The sequence below is a fragment of the Malus sylvestris genome, chromosome 13 (genome assembly GCF_916048215.2).
Source record: "Malus sylvestris chromosome 13, drMalSylv7.2, whole genome shotgun sequence".
Lineage (NCBI taxonomy): Eukaryota > Viridiplantae > Streptophyta > Magnoliopsida > Rosales > Rosaceae > Malus > Malus sylvestris.
Window position 1 is genome coordinate 7,667,789 of NC_062272.1, and position 16,560 is coordinate 7,684,348.

A 16,560-nucleotide genomic window follows, 5' to 3' on the forward strand; every position below is an offset into this window, starting at 1 on the left:
TTAGGTACGCTTTACTATTATAAATAGAAGGAGAAATTTGAACTTGAAATATCTTTAAATATCGAACAAAGTAATACCAATAATAGTATTTTGTTGTCGCGCACAATCTACTATTTCATGATCTTACCAAACATGTAGAGGTTGATGTCTATTTAGTACGGGAGCGTGTTCAGAGGAAGGATTTGGTCCTCCACCATGTCTCTAGCACTGACCAACTGGCTGACATGTCAACGAAGGGTTTGCTGGAGGGTAATGGATAACACTTGTGATGACACATCTACAACAAATAGGACAGTAGTGTCAAACCTTAGGCGATTAGGAAAGCAATCTAATCATATTAGGAAAGGAACCTAATCCTTATCTCACCTCTAAGTAATTTTTCCAACAATTGGTATACTGTCACTTTAACGTTCCGTACTAATGAAACAGCAGAGACAATGGGAGTGCATGTATATCATACCTGAATATAAAGAATACTAAACTTTTGTAGCCTCTCTCAAAGTTTCAAGTTTCAACTACAAAGGGAAAAGGTGTAAATTCAAGTTTTGTGTCAATTGGTGAGTCTGCACTTAGACACAGATCAGAGATGGATTTGTTGAGTTCTTGCATCTTAATCCCATGTCTTTACTTTCTCTTGTATTTATCGATTCAAGCTTTCATATCCAGTCCCAAAAGGCTTCTTCTTCCACCTCGGCCAAAGCCATTTCCCGTCATTGGCAACCTCTTACAGCATGGCAATAAACCCCATCTCTCTCTCTCTCTAACCTTGCACAACGCTATGGCCCCGTCATTGACCTGCAACTCGGACAAAAAACCACGGTTGTAGTATCTTCATCAACTCAGAACCCAAGATAAATTCTTGCGCAACCAAACCATCCATGACGCAATCCAAGCATGCGACCTTCACCAGGACAGCTTGCCCTGGACACTGTTCTCCGCGAAATGGAGAAACCTCCGCAAAATATGCAACAACCAATTGTTCGCCATGAAAATCCTTGATGCCGACCAAGCCATTGGTCACCTAAAAGTGCAGGAGCTCATAGCCGACGTCAATGAAAGCGTTGTGAAAGGTAAGGTGGTAGAAATTGAAAGGCCTGGTTTCAAAACCACGCTCAATTTGTTTTCGCATACTATTGTCTCGATCGATTTAGCTGAACCGAGGAGTGAGGTGGCTAGAGAGTTCAAGGACATGGTGTGGAGTATAATGGAAGAGACAGAGAAGCCAAACTTTGGGGACTATTTTCCTCTGCTTAGGATACTTAACCCCCAATCGTTTCCGCAAGATGGATCGGCTCTTTGATCAAATTATTACACAAAGGTGGGAATCGAGAAAATCGAATGATTATGTCACAAGTAATGATATGTTGGATTCTCTCTTGAACATCAGCGAAGTGAGCAATGAGGATATGGACAGGCTACAAATTAAACATAAGCTTCTGGTTTGTTTGTTACCTTCTAACCATTCACTACTTTACAGCATGTCTAATAACCATTTTAGTTTTGAATTTTGACTGGTTCAGTACAATTTACGATCCCATTCATACATTTTTCACTTGTCAACTCATTTGATTGGAAGCTGGAAGATGGGTTTGTACCAGAGAGCATGAACATGGAGAAGTTTAGCCTCACCTTGCAGATGGCTCAGCCTATAAGAGCTGTGCCAAAGTCTTTCTAATTTGATATTGTAATAAGTAGGAGTGATAAAAATCTATCAACATTATCGTAAAATGCTAACTAGAGTCACCTCAGCGGTATCATCATTTTCAGGTGATTCATTACACCTTGCCAGAAAGCTTGGAGGAGTATGTGCAGGTGGAAGATTCTTCAAAACCACTGTATTTTTTCAAAAGCTTCTTCCTATTAGATTTGTTAACAAAATGAATGGTAAAATTATGTAGGAGATTGGACGAGCCAGACGGGATGGGAGGTTGTCCAATTGCCATCTTTGTTATGATGAGACCACATATTTCAAACTGCGCAGTCTTGTGTTTAGGTAGTTAAATATGTAACACCTTCTGTTAATTCAATTTTCTCAAAGGCTTGCATAGGTTTAGATATGGTTCACAGTTTCATGTATTGTGTTCTCACTCAACGGTGATGAGAAATCGCGTGGGAAAATTTGTTCATTGGTCAAAGAAACTGCACCTCGCAAGTTTGATATGAAAGAAGAGGTCATGCACTAAAATGATTTATTGATTGTATTTGTTTTGGCAGGTGATGCTCACAGTTCTAACACGGTTGGAATTGGGTGAAGTACGATATTTGCATTTACTTCCAGCGTTGAATGTAACGTGCACCTTGAATTTTCATAATGTAGGTAGCAAAAATGTTTTGAGGATTCTAATTCCCCAAGATTTAACTTCGAATTAATGTCACAAAACTGACCTCTTGATGGTTGAATATGGCGGTACTTGCACGAATGCAGACATCCCCAGCTTTGCTTGCTGCAAATGATGTTGTTGTTGCTGCAATTCTGAAAAAGTGAGTCTAATCAGCAGTTTTGATTGCACAAAGCAGTTGAATACGAGATTACAACAAGAAACATGTTTCAAACCAACTCATGCTTAATGAGTTTATTCATGCAGTTAGGGATCGGATAAACAGAGTACAGAAGAAAAGGAGAACATTTTTTTTCTCCCACCAGCACAGAACTCACTGATGACTTTTCGCCAACAGAAACTCAGTTATGGCAGGTAAGCAGTAAGCTACTCATATCTTTCACTCCCTTCCGGTGGAAAGATTCTCGAGTAGAGACTTCGGTTCCATGTCACTCACATGCCCAAGACACACAAGAGAGACAGAGATTCTTCCGTGTAAACGGGACATATCTCCCTCTCTCCATCAGGCATAAAAATCCGAGAAACAGAGAGAGGGATATACCCAAGTTACACCAAAAAATTGCGTTTTAGTAGGCAAAACAAATTTTTCAGAAGGATGTGATGTGAGCTCCGGGAGTAGGTTGTGTGTGGAGAAGGTGTTTGCTGTCATTGTCGATGACTTTCATGTACAAAAGTAGAGAAAGAAACGTAAACTATGCAGTCACATTGTTTCCCACTCCACTACTAGTCCGACAACCATAGCAAACAAGAGGGACTTGAGCAACACCAGACAATAATCATCGGAAGTGTATCTATTATTTGATGCTGTTCAAGTACCTCCCATTTACTATGGTTGTTGTTGGACTAGGAGTAGGAAATAAGGTGATTTCCGTTCTCTTGACCAAAATGAGCAGATCCAAGTGCACCGGAAATCTCTTCACTTTGTGGTTCGGCCATTTTGTTTTGTTTTAGGTTGCTATATATTGGTAGTACTAACCATTCAAATAGTTTGAACCCTAGCTAGTACTAACTACTAACCCTTCAGAAAAGTGTGATTTCCTAAACCCTTCGAGGAAAAGTGTGATAGCTATACGGTTGTTAGACTAAAACCTCTAATTCACTTACGTTCACACCCTAGATTAATGTTGCGAAAATTAGATAACCAAAATTAACCTCATTACGTCTTGAATTTTAGTGCTCGCAAGTATACGAATCGGATTATAGTATAGCTTTGAAGCACATATATCGTCCCACAGAGATCAAATTGATTCTAAAAATCTTACTAACTAAATTGAAACAAATTATAATGGAGAAGCTTTAACGGAAAATATATGATATTTTGACTTAAAATGAAAATTAAACGAAGCTTAAAAATAAAATGCATGAAATAATAAATTTAAAAACATAAGAAAAATTGCACCTAGGGCATCCAAATTCACCGTAACCAATTCTACTTAATTCCCTTAATATGTTATGCTCAAGTAGTTCCCCAATATTGATGATCGATTTTCCCTAAATTATTCAACGGCCATGGCATTTGATTACATCATAAGTATCCTTACATGTTAACCATCTATGGCATCTAGATGAATTTAAACAAGTAAGAACCCATTAATCTCTACGGAAATCGTTGGAAAATCACAAAAACCCTAATTGCATGGCATCTACAAATAGGTGTTTATGGTATCAATTGCAAGAAGCTAAACCCAAGTTAAGTATGGCATCTAATCTAACTTGCATCAAATCAACTTAACTAAAACTTAGATAGTGATCAAGCATCTAAATAAAAATCAAGCGCATTACGTAAAAGATACTCAACAAGGAAGAAAAACTTGATAACAACAATGCCACAAGGCAATTAAGTATTCATGATTAGGCTACATCATAGCCCTAGAAAAGAACAAACAAACTAGAAAACTCTTCCCTTTTCCCTTTCTTGCCGCAGTCCCCCTTTGGAATATAAATTGTGTTTATTTTTTGGTGGCTTTCTAACTCTCCACAAGGAGAATTGATCTCCTTAATATTACCTCACGGCAAGAATTGGAAAAGTTGAGAGAAAATGCCAAATAAATGACCACTAATCCTAGCTCTAATGGACTTTCAAGTCCTTATTAAAGAAAATGAAAATAAATGGAAATAATAAAAACAAATAATTATGTTTTCTTAAATCCATTGAATAGCACTTCCATGTCCATTTGATTTCCAAAATCGTTGCAGTCTCATCTTCTTGTTGTAACACATATGTCTTGGTGCAGTTAATTAGCCTCTTGCTCTACTGAAATTATTCTACACACCTAAAAAGCTTATTTTTCACTTCTTTGTTGCATAACTCCAATATTGAATGCCTATAAATTAAAACAATATAAATTAATTTATTTAACCCATTCATATATATAAAATCCAAAGAAAGTATATGATAAAAATATATGAAAATATGTACCCATCAATCAAGTCAATAGATCACGACTAACACAAACATTAAAACTAGGTACAATTTTGTTAACCATTAAATTTGAAAACAAACCGATAGTCGTGGTCAACTTTCTTTATTATTAAGGATGCAAAATCAAAAAGACGTTAATTACGCGAATGATTTGCTTGTGTAATGGTAAAAATGTTTGTTGTCATTGCTTATGAGACATATCACGAGCGTCTCCAAAGTAATATTTCATAAATGCTAATTATATTCAACTTTTTAAAACGAATAATTTACATGTTGTCAACGGCATCATGATTAATAAATAGTGATCGAGTGTAACATTAGACTTCTTATGTGCAAGTTTTACAGATAATTCTCCAATATTAATGTTAGATTTTTTTTTTCTTTTGTGAAATATACAGTCTATAAAAATTGGTCAAATAACATACCTGCACTCCTCAACCAATATAATAAAAAAAACATAGATAATTAAGCATTTAAGTCATATAAGAAACCAAAATTTAGAAAACACTGTAAATTATTGGAACGAGAGCAAGCCTAAGTGCAATAAAAATGTTGTCAATTGTGATTAAAATGTTACAAATCCGTGTAAACGACCTACAAGAACCCGAATTTGTGAAACTTGTATTGTACAACTCAAACACTAATTCCTTCTTCATCCTTCTAAAGATTAAAAAACCTAGACGGGGACGGATTTGGATCCTCTCCTAAGCAGGGATCCGAATCCTCCTGGCCCAATAACAATGACCGTTTAATCCAACAGTTACAATTATTATAACTTTTAAAGGAACCCTCTGTTTGTAGCTTTTGAATCAAAATCTAACAGTTCTTGTTATTGGGTCAGGAGGATTCGGACCACCTGTCCAAGAGAGGATCCAAATCCGAAGGGAAAGCCATACTATGCCACCTTGGGATTTGGGTATATTCTACCAAAATGTTTCACAAACAAAGAGGCATATTCAGTTAATATTAAATAATAAAAAATAAAAGAAAGAGGCAAAGACCGTTGGTTATAAATCAACAAAAAATACGCCATTGCTCAAAGTCATTGCTGCTTCTAGTTGTGGCCTCTAGCCGGAAGAAGAAGAATCCACCTTCCACCTCTGAGACTCTGACCACCTTCCCTTGTTTTCAAACAAAACGGCGTAGAACGTTGTGGAATCGGTCAGTTCTCTGTCCTCCCCTAATTATCACGTCACGCTCGCATTCCCTCCCGCGAAAAAAACAATCGAAGATTTCAGATTTTGCAGGTTTTTCAGAATTTGGGTTTTGATTTTACCTTTAGAATTTGCAATCGCGTTCGAAGAATTAGACAAAGAAAGCAATAAAAGCGCGATGGTTGAGGCGGCGGCGGCATCATCGTCCTCAATCTTCACCAACTACCCTCTCCTCTCTGCTGTCGTAGCTTTCTCCATTGCCCAATCCATCAAGTTCTTCACCTCCTGGTACTTTTCTCTCTCCCTTTTCACCCATTTCTCCGAATTTGGATCCGACCCAATTCCTCAATTTTCGGTTTTTGCGTTGCTGCATGATCTTGTTCTTTATTGACCTTTTCAATCATTCAATTGTACCCAAAAAAAAAAAATTTATATTAACATTTGGGTTTTACCCAGATCTTGATTCTTGCGTAGAAAAACGTAATCTTTAATCAAAAAACATGCTTGTATGGTACTTTGATTCCTGTAAAATATTGGCCACATTTTGATGTTACAATGGTAATTTGATTCCCGTGATATTGGTATATGGAAATGAGCCTCTGTGTATAAATTATTTATGGGAAGTTGTTCTTTCCTTTTGTGATTGTTGGTGTTATTATTTTATCCTAAGAGTTCTTAAACCTTGATAGATTTGCAGGTACAAGGAAAGAAGATGGGATTTCAAGCAACTTCTTGGATCCGGTGGAATGCCTTCATCTCATTCGGCGACTGTTACTGCTATTGCTACAGCCATTGGGTTCCAAGAAGGCGTCGGCGGATCACTCTTTGCAATTGCATTGATCTTAGCATGTGTGGTAAGACCCTTCACTTCTTTCTGCAGCGTTTTGCAGATAGCATTTGGCCTTACTTCTTACAGCAATTTGTTTACTTTTTAAAATGTGAAGTTGTCATTTGGGCTTACGTTGAACTGAATTTTATATCAATCCAGCTGAATATGTGTATCCACATATCTATATATTCACCGACTTAAAAGCATTTTAAAATGAATGATAAAGATTTGTTGTTGTCATGTTTTTGAGATTGTACAAGTCAATAGGAGATCTCTAATGTAAAAAATTTGGTGGCAGGTGATGTATGATGCAACCGGTGTAAGACTACAGGCTGGACGCCAAGCAGAGGTTTGATGTTTTTGATCTCCTGGATCTCTTTGAGCTCTTTCCCACCCTTTCCTTCGTTTTCTTGAGTTTCTGTATCAAAACACTCTGTCTAAGAATTAACTTCGTCGAAACTTTGATGTCTGAATGCCATGTTTTTTCATGTTGTCCTCATAAAATTCAGCTTTATGAGTATCCTATTCAAATTTTGGTTGATTTGGTTATTCATGCATTAACATTGGATATGAATATTCTTCAGGTTTTGAATCAAATTGTATATGAACTCCCTGCTGAACATCCTTTGGCTGAGAGCAGACCACTTCGTGAGCTTCTCGGCCACACCCCTCCTCAGGTCTCTATATTGCATTAGTTTGTGCTCTTAAAATTGTTTGATGGATGATGTATCTACGAGTATAGGATACCGAAAACTTTGATGAAAAGAAACCTTTTTTATGATGATCCTTGTTCCTGTTTGACAGGTTGTTGCCGGCAGTTTGCTTGGAATTGTCACGGCTTGCATGGGCTATTTGATTACTATAACAATCAGTCATACGACATGATCCTGGAGCGGTTTACGTCCACATAGATAGTGATATTGTGGTATCATCTCTTAGTGCCACATCTAATATACATTTGGATTGCGAATTGCAGATCCATCTTCATACGCCGTATTTCCCCCCAACGTTGAAGACATAGGCCTTCTTGTCTATAATTCAGTTACCATGTCTTCATTCTGTAAAAAAACAATTGTTTGCAAGATGTAATTTGATTGACTTAAAGTGTTTTTAGCGACGAAACGGTCTTGTTGAGACGATTAGTACCATGCTCGGTTGACTGAAGATGACCATATTTTGCTTCGGTACTACCTCACGTAAAGGTCCATATTTGCCTTTGTAATCCAAGCAAGGCATAAAGTACAACTTTACTTTTACGATGCCAAAAGTTGCCACTCGTTCATACATTCAATTGCTTCGAAACCAAAATCTCCTCAAATTTGAGAGCGGAGACTATCATGTGGTACTCCGTAATTATGCGCAACTCGTTTGGAAATGTTTTTAAAATGACTGAAATCGTTTTTGATGAAATCGTTTTTGGGTTTCAAAAGCACTTTGAGTGTTTTTTGCAAGAAGCACCTTAAGTGTTGTTTCATGATTCACTTGTAAATAAAAAAAGATGTACAAAAATCATTCCCCTCGACTTATAGAAGGATAATACTAGATTTTGAAGATATAAGATTAGAGATAAGATGGGGAAAGTTGAAGATTTGTTGGTCGATAATTGCTTGTCTAATTCAAGTGGAGCTTCTGATCGTCCCTTCACCATTTTGATTGTATCATGTTGGGAGTCTTTGTGAGTTGGCCCTCTTATTATCTTTTCGAATCTCACTCCCTCCCTCCTTTACAACTTGTACGGTGCAGAGAGAGAGAGAGAGAGAGGGAGAGAGAGAGCATAGCTTACTTGATTACAAAGTGACATACATAAAAATACATTCTGTTGCAAAATGTCTACGTTACTCCTGCACATCAAGATCACTTTTATTTCGATAACAAATGTCATGTGTCAAGTCAATTGGTTTTAGTATGTGGTTTTATTTCGATAACAAATGTCATGTGTCAGTTTCTTGATCTTTAGTATGTTGTTTTATGCCGAGAGTAGCCGAGAATACCCTTCTCATTTCCGTTATAGGGTCACGGACAACCCCTGACTTCACACGCCAAGCAACATGCTCATCCGGTCGAACTAAGATGGCTCCTTTGTCATTCATTTGGCAGATATCCCACCATGATGACGAATTTGGTGACTTTTTAACTTCCACGAGGTCAATGTAATTCTCCCAGGGTGCCAATGATGCCTTACTCTTTATTTCGACTCCCTTAACACTGCCGGCAGGCCACAACACGCACACCCTTGCAGAAACTTTGAATTCCTCGGCCACTTTGAATGCAGCATGAGCAAGATGGTAAGACGGCTCGGTTGGCGATATAATGAGGAGAAACTCGACCTTGTCTCCAGATATAAGGTCCAGTGTAGAAATAGTAACCTACAGAAGAATACACCGTCGAGGTGAATGAAAATTGGAAATACAATTAATCTTCTAGAAATCTGTTTTGACACTGGCATAAAGAAGTAGTTGCTTTGCGTTATTACTTTTACTTGGGAACTAAAACATAAAGCTTCGTGGCTTATGGAGCCACAACCCGCCAACACAGACCGAGATAATTTCACCACAAGTGAAAAAGAAAACAATTGGCAACAACAGCAAAAAGACATATATTATGTAAACATTTGAAAGAAAACAATAGCAACATACCTCACTTGAGGTATCTGACAATATCCTCACGTTCATGTGGGGGAGCCTTGCACCTGGAACCACAGAAGGAACATAGTCCCTCCGGCGACCAGTAGGTCCTTCTGGAGCACTCATTCCACCATCACTATCAGGGATAAGTGCACCTTCTAGATACCTAAATTGACAAACACAAAATGTGCTTGTTCAGTCGATGATGGGTTTATAAAATTGGAAAAAGCATATTGATGAGTTTTCATCAAGTTTCAGATCCAATTCTACAAAGCAAAAAATTAGTTTTGCAATTCAAGTCTCAGAATTCAAAATAATCTCGAGTCAAGCTCCAAGAATTTGAAATTAAAGCAGCTTGAATAATGTGATACCTAAAACCAAGATCCTCTGCTGGGAACTGGAGTTGGAGGCTCTTTCCTTCTTCAAATATGCGCCTTAGCTTAGCAAGCCTTGACGACCCAAGTGGGTTGTTTTCATTCAAAAAAGATTCCGATAGCTGGGCACGACCTATTGTGAAAATTCCATCCAAAATGGCCCTCTGTAATTCAGATGGTAAAATGGAACCAACCCCCTCATTTATGACGCGATGCACTGCAATTCAAGAAGGAAATTAGTAACGAAATGTCTCCAACAAACAAGGAAACTAATATGCAATAAAGTAATAATAGATTGGTTGACCTGAGTTTGCAACAGTTGGATCAAGACCAAGTGCAGCAGGAACAGCCATGGCTGCTTTGAAGTTCTCAATACTAAGTTCTGTATTGAAAACAGCAATCTGGAAAAAAATGCAAATTTTGATGATTAAGATCCATTCTAATTCACATTAAAGTTAAAGAATAGAAATGAAGGAGATAAAAGCCAATACCGGCCTACGTTCTGTTTCATAAGAATTAAGTATTGAAGTCGGTGCAATACCCTCTACTACCGAAGCTATTTTCCATGCAAGATTATGAGAGTCCTGAATTCCAGTATTCATTCCTGTATAAATCACATGAAAGGCCTAAACTCATTTGAATGATTAATTCCAGGCGAGTTTCCCTTATTCGCATAAAAGGTCGTACCCAGTGCACAAGGCTCCCGCTTTACGCAGGGTCTAGGAGAGGTGAATGTCGGCTAGCCTTACCCCCATTTATGGAGAGGCTGCTCCCAAATCTCGAACCCAAGACCTACCGCTCATGGGCGAAGGCACTTGCCATCGCACCAAGTGTGACCTCTTCCCTTATTCGCATAACAAAAATAAAAATACTAACCAAACCCTCCGGCAGGAGGGAATCGATGAGCAGCATCGCCAGCAAGTATTATTCGGTTGCCACAACTTAGAAACTTCTCCGCAACTTCAGCATGCATAACCCATGGTTTTATGTCAATCACATTTATGTCTCCTAGCTCTCGACCAACCAACTTGAAGATTATTTGCTCACATATCTACAAAACTTTAAACCCTTTAAACTGAGCAATTACCCACAATGAAGAAAGATAATCTCATCATGGCCACAAGAATATGCCCTTAAACTTAAGTGTCAGTCATGAGATCAAGTAGAACAATTTCCATTAAATTAGCTTATTTGCAAAGAAAATACCTGGCGACTGAAATCTTCAAGGTTTTGCTGAGGTGGATAAAACGGAATCTGCCAGACGACAAGAGATAATGAGTGCAATTTCACATTTAGATCCCCAAACTTGTTTCCAAAAACAATTTAACGCCTGCAATACCTGTAATACAAATTCCCCTTGCTCGAGATCATGAGCAACAAGGACCCCTATAGCTTCAGTATTGAAGATGAAAAAAAGCATGCCAGGTCTCTCACAGAGTAAATACTTCCCAAGACCTTTGCTCAAGAAATGGACACTCACAAGCTTCTGTAAGTCCTTTTCACCTCTCATATCCACTCCAGCCAGCTTACGTACAGTACTTCCAGCTCCATCTGTACCAACAAGGATATTACATCTGATATTCCTTTCCATACGCTTCCCATCCTTGAGAAAAGATGCAGTCACAGAAACAAAATCATCACTCGCTTTGATGGAAACACACTCATGCCCCATTAATAGTTGCTTTTCCTGAAAGGTTCCATGGTTGAGGCCTTCCAACCCATCAGATGTACAGAACTTGAAGCTGAGATTTTCAAGCTGCTTAAGTAGTAAACTAATCAGTTTGTACTGTGAGAAGTGTGCAACAGAGACCGGGCTGACGACTTGCTCAAAATCTGAGACAAAGTGAAATCAAAATGAAACTGCTAACGTACCAAATCCCAAAGTATATTTATAAATGTTTGAAAATTTTGCATACATGGGAATGGTCATTGTATGGAATATCTCAAATAATTAGAATTTCTTGTTGTCTAATCTCAAAATCCCATAAGTAAGACCTAAATGCTGTGTGCCAAGTAAGGAAAAAATGGAATAATAAAGAGTTCAAATGAACCTTGGGGTTGCATATGGTCGACCGACCCAAGAATTGAACCATAGAGCGAAGTGCAATATATGAACTTCCTCCATAAATCTACTGGTGGTTGAGACCTCTGGATCTCCTCCGCCAGGCCATCCAATTTGCGAAACACCTGCTAATACACAAGTTCAAATGAAGCTTGAAATCCCTCAATAAAATGAAGCTTGAAATCCCTCAAATAACTCATAATTTAATTATATCTCCCAAACATGAAAACCAACCTCCATGGATCGATTGTTGATGAAGTGCGCCTGTGGATGATTCGAGAAAGTTTTGCTCTTCTCCACAACCGAACATTTGACCCCTGCAAAATGATACAATGCATGATTATGTCTCAAGTAAACAAGACCTATTACATTTCATCTGATAAAATTTCTTGCAAAAGAAGCGAAAAGTTATTTACTTTCAACAAGAAGTTTCACATTCTATGAAACCCCATCTCAAACATCACTCCAAGCACCTCCAGAAAATCTCAAGCATGATTTCAAATTAAAAAGAGTAATAGCACATCATTTGCACGAAAATTCGACAACTCGAACTTACTACTCCCTTTACAGACAATTTGATTATAATTACTTTTTTTGAAAGAAAAATAATAAAGTACGTATCTTTGAAGGTGAAAATATTAAAAATTGCTAAGTAGAGCATTATAGAGTTTTCCTTCACCCATCCCACACTTTCTAGGCAACCAAACAAGGCCTAAGGACTGGAAAAACAATCGGTTAGGACAAGAACATACCTAGCTTTGTTAAAAGTATGGACAAAACGAGACCCACAGGTCCTGCACCGACAATCAGAACCGGAAGCATCGTATCGTCTCCATTGTTGAAAGAGTCCGATGATAAGGCTCTGCTATGCTTGTAGCCAAATGGGTATGCTTGTATTCTGGCATTGGCTTTGTGTAGGCCGCTAAAACTCCTGAACAACCGCGAAACTGCCATAACCCAGAAGCTAAAACGACGTTCAGAGCATCGCCTTATATGAAGAACGGGAGCTTCAATTTGGAGACGAACTGCAACGGCTCAATGCGGCTGAGAAACGGCTTGGTGAGGTGAGGGTGTGGAGCGGCTGAAATACAGCTCCGATATGGCTTGGTGCATTCAGACGCTTATCGTGTTCCGAACTGGTTCGACCGTTTGGCATTCGCTTGTTTGCAGTTGCCGACGGTGGGAAGACGGCGGAAAGGTTTCAGACTTGTATGGAAGAAGATGACCTTGTATAAATAGATAACGGTGTCGTTTTAGTTTTAATATTTGCTAATTGGCGAATCTCCGCCTCTCCCAAATCAAGATTCTTCGAGTTTTCACGCTCCCGAATCCCTCCGCCGCCATATCCGTGCTTCATAGATCGCCATTGAAGTGAGGAACAAGAAAGATCAAAGAGTGGAGGAGTAGTAGTAGTTGCTTTGGTGGTTGGCTTGGGCCTTGGTGGGTTGGAGAAGGTCGGTTTGAGGGACTGGACTGAATACTTTTGGGCTTAGGTTTGATTTTAAATATTTTGAGCTTGGGCCCAATACATGTGTAAACTGCTCATGTGTGTGGCTTTGGGTGTTCCTTAAATAATGTTTGGTGCACGGACATTAGAGAATTTTTAGTGTGCCGGAAACATGGTCTCGTGCACTAAGTGTTATAATATAAATGGTTGGATATTTGTATTATAATACTTGATGCACCAGGCTGTATTCTAGGCACACATAAAAATTAGCCCATGAACATCGAGAAAACGAGGCTATTTATGGATGAATTTTGAGAAATTAGGAATCAAGGGGTCAAAGTTGTTGGATATTGCGTTGTTGTAATGTCAGGCTTATACGCATTTTGATTTCGTATGTGTTAGTAAACAAAATAAAAAATTTAAGCAGCATCATAGTCAAAATGTGTTAGCAAACGCCTAAGATGCTAAAGATGAGATTAAATTTGTTGCTCATATATTCATAAAGCGCAAAGGGAAATAAATTAAATGTAAATTCATTAGAATGTTATAACTTTTCGTCCGCGAAAATTTTCACTTTAGCATAATATTATTATGATTATTATTTCCATTGGTAAAAACTTTACCTGCAACAAAATGACGAGATAATTGTGCATACAAAATCACTCATAACTAGAAAACAAGCGCATAATGGTGTTGCAAAAAATAACAAATTAACAAAGTGTGGGGTGTGGAATTTAATAAGAATCTCACTTTATATGTTATCACTTATTAACAATGCAAATGGAAGCAAATGCATTTGCTAACATGAGCCTCATGTGATGTGATTTATTGTCAAATTCCGAATCGCCACTGCCCACTTCCCACAGAGCAAGTTCATCCGTTACCCAAAGCCCAAAAAATCCCTTCCGTCGGTCCTTTTTGTGGGGGGGGCAATTGATGACAAGGCTGCCGTCAGCCCAAGCTTGAGCAATTTGAGCCCAAGCTTGTGTTGACGGGCAAGGCTACCGTCAACCTCAAGTCTGAGCAATTTGAGCCAAGGCTTGCGTCGATGGGCAAGGCTGACATCAGCCACGTGTGTTATTTTTTTATTTATTTTTTATTTGACGCATGTAAATAACGCGCATATTAGGCGAATAGGCTAATAGCTTCATTTAGCGTGAGCCTTGTTGCTGTAGATTCAAATTTTGTGCCAACTGCTGACTAATGTGGCGAGATGAGGGTTGTTGGATTTCCAACAACCTGATGATCCGGGCCTTTGAGTTTCAATTGTAAATAATTTTGAAAAAGTTATTGTTGGGTCGCGTGCCACATTTTGGACCATCGTATTCAATAATAATAATATAAAAAAATCCAACGCTCAAGCTTAATCTAATCATTAAAAATAAAAGAAAAAGGGAGAAAGATACAAAAAACTAGGAATTTTTTTTTATTGTATAAATATTGAACTATCTTCTTCATTTACCTTATGGTCCCTCAACATTAATCAAATTAGAGCAATGGTCCCTCAATTAAAAATCTATTATTATTGATCCATCAACTCATCAAAATGTGTAGTTATGGTCATTTTCGTCAACTTCGTCACAATTTTGTCAAAATAAGTTATGTTGGAATGACCATTGCTACAATTGGGGTCCCTCAATTCATCAAAACGTGTAGCTATGGTCATTTTCGTCAACTTTGTCAGAATTTTGTCAAAATGAGTTATGTTGGAAGGACCATTACTACAATTGGGTTAAAGTTAAATGATCATTTCTCCAGTTGGATGAAAGTTGAGGGACCAATGGTAATGAATTTTTAGTTGAGGGACCATAGCTGCACGTTTTGATGCGTTGAGGGACCAATGGTAATGAAGTTTTAGTTGAGAGACCATTGCTCCAATTGAGTTAAAGTTAAAGGATCATTGATATAATTTACTATTTTTAGTTAATTATGTTTGTTTGTAATGCTACATTTTGCTTTACTCTGTATTTAAAATTAAATTTCAGAGTTAAACATAAATTTTTATTTTCAAATAACCAACTTACAAAATACACATTTAAACACACTTACAAAGCATTAAAACCGTATATATAGGCCATTTATGTAAATGAATCCCCATTTAAAAAAAAATACGGATTAGGTGTAGGGTCCACTCCACATCAAACTTTAACGATCCGAACCGTCTATTTTGTAAGTCTCGATTCATAGATCATCCTTGCAAAAATTCAATTCAATTCAAAATTATTTGCCTATTTAACTATCAAGATAAAATTTCATTGTTTCTTATATAACAAAGTATTCGTTAATTTTTTTGAACCCAATTAAATGTCTTAAATATTTCTGATTTGGCTAATATTTTGTAAAGATGATCTTTGAGGTGCAACTTGAAAAATAGACGATTCAGATTGTTAAAGTTCGATGTGGTGTGAACCCCACAACTAATCCTATTTTTATAATTAAAAAATGGAGATCCCTTCTCTTAAAGGCTTCTTATATATATATATATATATATATATATATATATATATATTTAAGGAATTATTATTAGCACTCCAAAAATCTCATTATACACTCCTCACAAGTGTATTTTTCTTTCATAATATAGAAAATTTGAAGTGTAAAATGAGATTTTTAGAATACTAATAATAATTCCCTATATATATATATACACGTGTGTGTGTTTGTAAATAGTAATCATTCTTGCTCTTATCCTTGCCAAACCGATGAACTTGCACAAAGCCAATCATTTTTTAAAGGGAACTTTAACGAAAAGCACCTAGTACTGTTCACTTTAACGAAAAACCACATTTTTACACTAAAAAGTCAATCATGGTACTATTCACTTTACCCTTTATTTTGTCCTTATCATTAAAACTCAAAGTTTTCAAGTCATTTTCATTAATTTTTTTTTTTTAAAAGGCAAATCACATGGTGTTGCCCTTGTCTTGCCTCGCCCTCCAACGGGTACCCTTCAAAAGGCAATTTACTCACTTCCCAATGGCTAGTAATAGAAGTATCACTATCTTGGCATTCAGTACGGAAACGACATCGTCCATGACGTCCGCATACAACCATTTATTATCCAATTGCAGCTATTTTGTGCCCACCCTGACCTTGCAGCAGAAAAAACTCTTGACCACATCCAACTGAAAACGCCCCGGTCTCCCACATTTTAATGCAATTCAAATCCCACTCCGACATTGCACCTGATGGGCACTGACACTCTCCTGCATCCTCACCGTCCACGTGTCATCAAACCAACACATAATAACTACGTGACAATCGTTTATTAAAGGAGCATTTTGATAACGTGACAATCGTTTATTAAAC

At 37.6% G+C, this 16,560-nt stretch overlaps 2 protein-coding genes and 1 pseudogene across 4 annotated transcripts; 2 read left to right on the top strand and 1 right to left on the bottom strand.

Annotated features, from left to right (window-relative positions):
* Nucleotides 1–586: 586 nt before the first annotated feature.
* LOC126595207 (geraniol 8-hydroxylase-like) lies at nucleotides 587–2,485 on the top strand (annotated as a pseudogene).
* Nucleotides 2,486–5,763: 3,278 nt separating this feature from the next.
* Nucleotides 5,764–7,908, top strand: LOC126596724 (uncharacterized). 3 transcript variants are annotated; one of them, XM_050263400.1, is made up of 6 exons: nucleotides 5,764–5,922; nucleotides 6,000–6,203; nucleotides 6,613–6,769; nucleotides 7,043–7,093; nucleotides 7,329–7,421; nucleotides 7,549–7,908. In XM_050263400.1, the coding sequence occupies exons 2-6, from the start codon at nucleotides 6,094–6,096 to the stop codon at nucleotides 7,627–7,629; spliced, it is 492 nt and encodes a 163-aa protein (XP_050119357.1). In that variant the 5' UTR covers nucleotides 5,764–5,922; nucleotides 6,000–6,093; the 3' UTR covers nucleotides 7,630–7,908. The 3 variants fall into 3 exon arrangements, with proteins under 3 accessions (XP_050119357.1, XP_050119358.1, XP_050119356.1); XM_050263401.1 differs by having other exon boundaries at nucleotides 5,765–5,922; nucleotides 6,044–6,203; XM_050263399.1 differs by having other exon boundaries at nucleotides 5,766–5,922; nucleotides 6,009–6,203.
* Nucleotides 7,909–8,586: 678 nt separating this feature from the next.
* On the bottom strand, nucleotides 8,587–13,194 carry LOC126596715 (uncharacterized). The gene is made up of 11 exons (XM_050263384.1): nucleotides 12,557–13,194; nucleotides 12,039–12,121; nucleotides 11,794–11,929; nucleotides 11,082–11,575; nucleotides 10,949–10,996; nucleotides 10,619–10,793; nucleotides 10,234–10,346; nucleotides 10,047–10,143; nucleotides 9,740–9,959; nucleotides 9,381–9,534; nucleotides 8,587–9,110 (listed from the first exon to the last, which is right to left on the bottom strand). The coding sequence occupies exons 1-11, from the start codon at nucleotides 12,756–12,758 to the stop codon at nucleotides 8,676–8,678; spliced, it is 2,157 nt and encodes a 718-aa protein (XP_050119341.1). The 5' UTR covers nucleotides 12,759–13,194; the 3' UTR covers nucleotides 8,587–8,675.
* Nucleotides 13,195–16,560: the final 3,366 nt, after the last annotated feature.

Coding starts and splice junctions, on each gene's coding strand:
- LOC126596724 (XM_050263400.1), top strand. CDS start 6,094: ATGGTTGAGGCGGCGGCGGCATCATCGTCCTCAATCTTCACCAACTAC. Junction 7,094..7,328: donor AGGCTGGACGCCAAGCAGAG/GTTTGATGTTTT, acceptor AATATTCTTCAG/GTTTTGAATCAAATTGTATA. Junction 7,422..7,548: donor TCGGCCACACCCCTCCTCAG/GTCTCTATATTG, acceptor CCTGTTTGACAG/GTTGTTGCCGGCAGTTTGCT.
- LOC126596715 (XM_050263384.1), bottom strand. CDS start 12,758: ATGGCAGTTTCGCGGTTGTTCAGGAGTTTTAGCGGCCTACACAAAGCC. Junction 12,122..12,556: donor CATACTTTTAACAAAGCTAG/GTATGTTCTTGT, acceptor ATCATTTTGCAG/GGGTCAAATGTTCGGTTGTG. Junction 9,535..9,739: donor GCAGAGGATCTTGGTTTTAG/GTATCACATTAT, acceptor TTGTCAATTTAG/GTATCTAGAAGGTGCACTTA.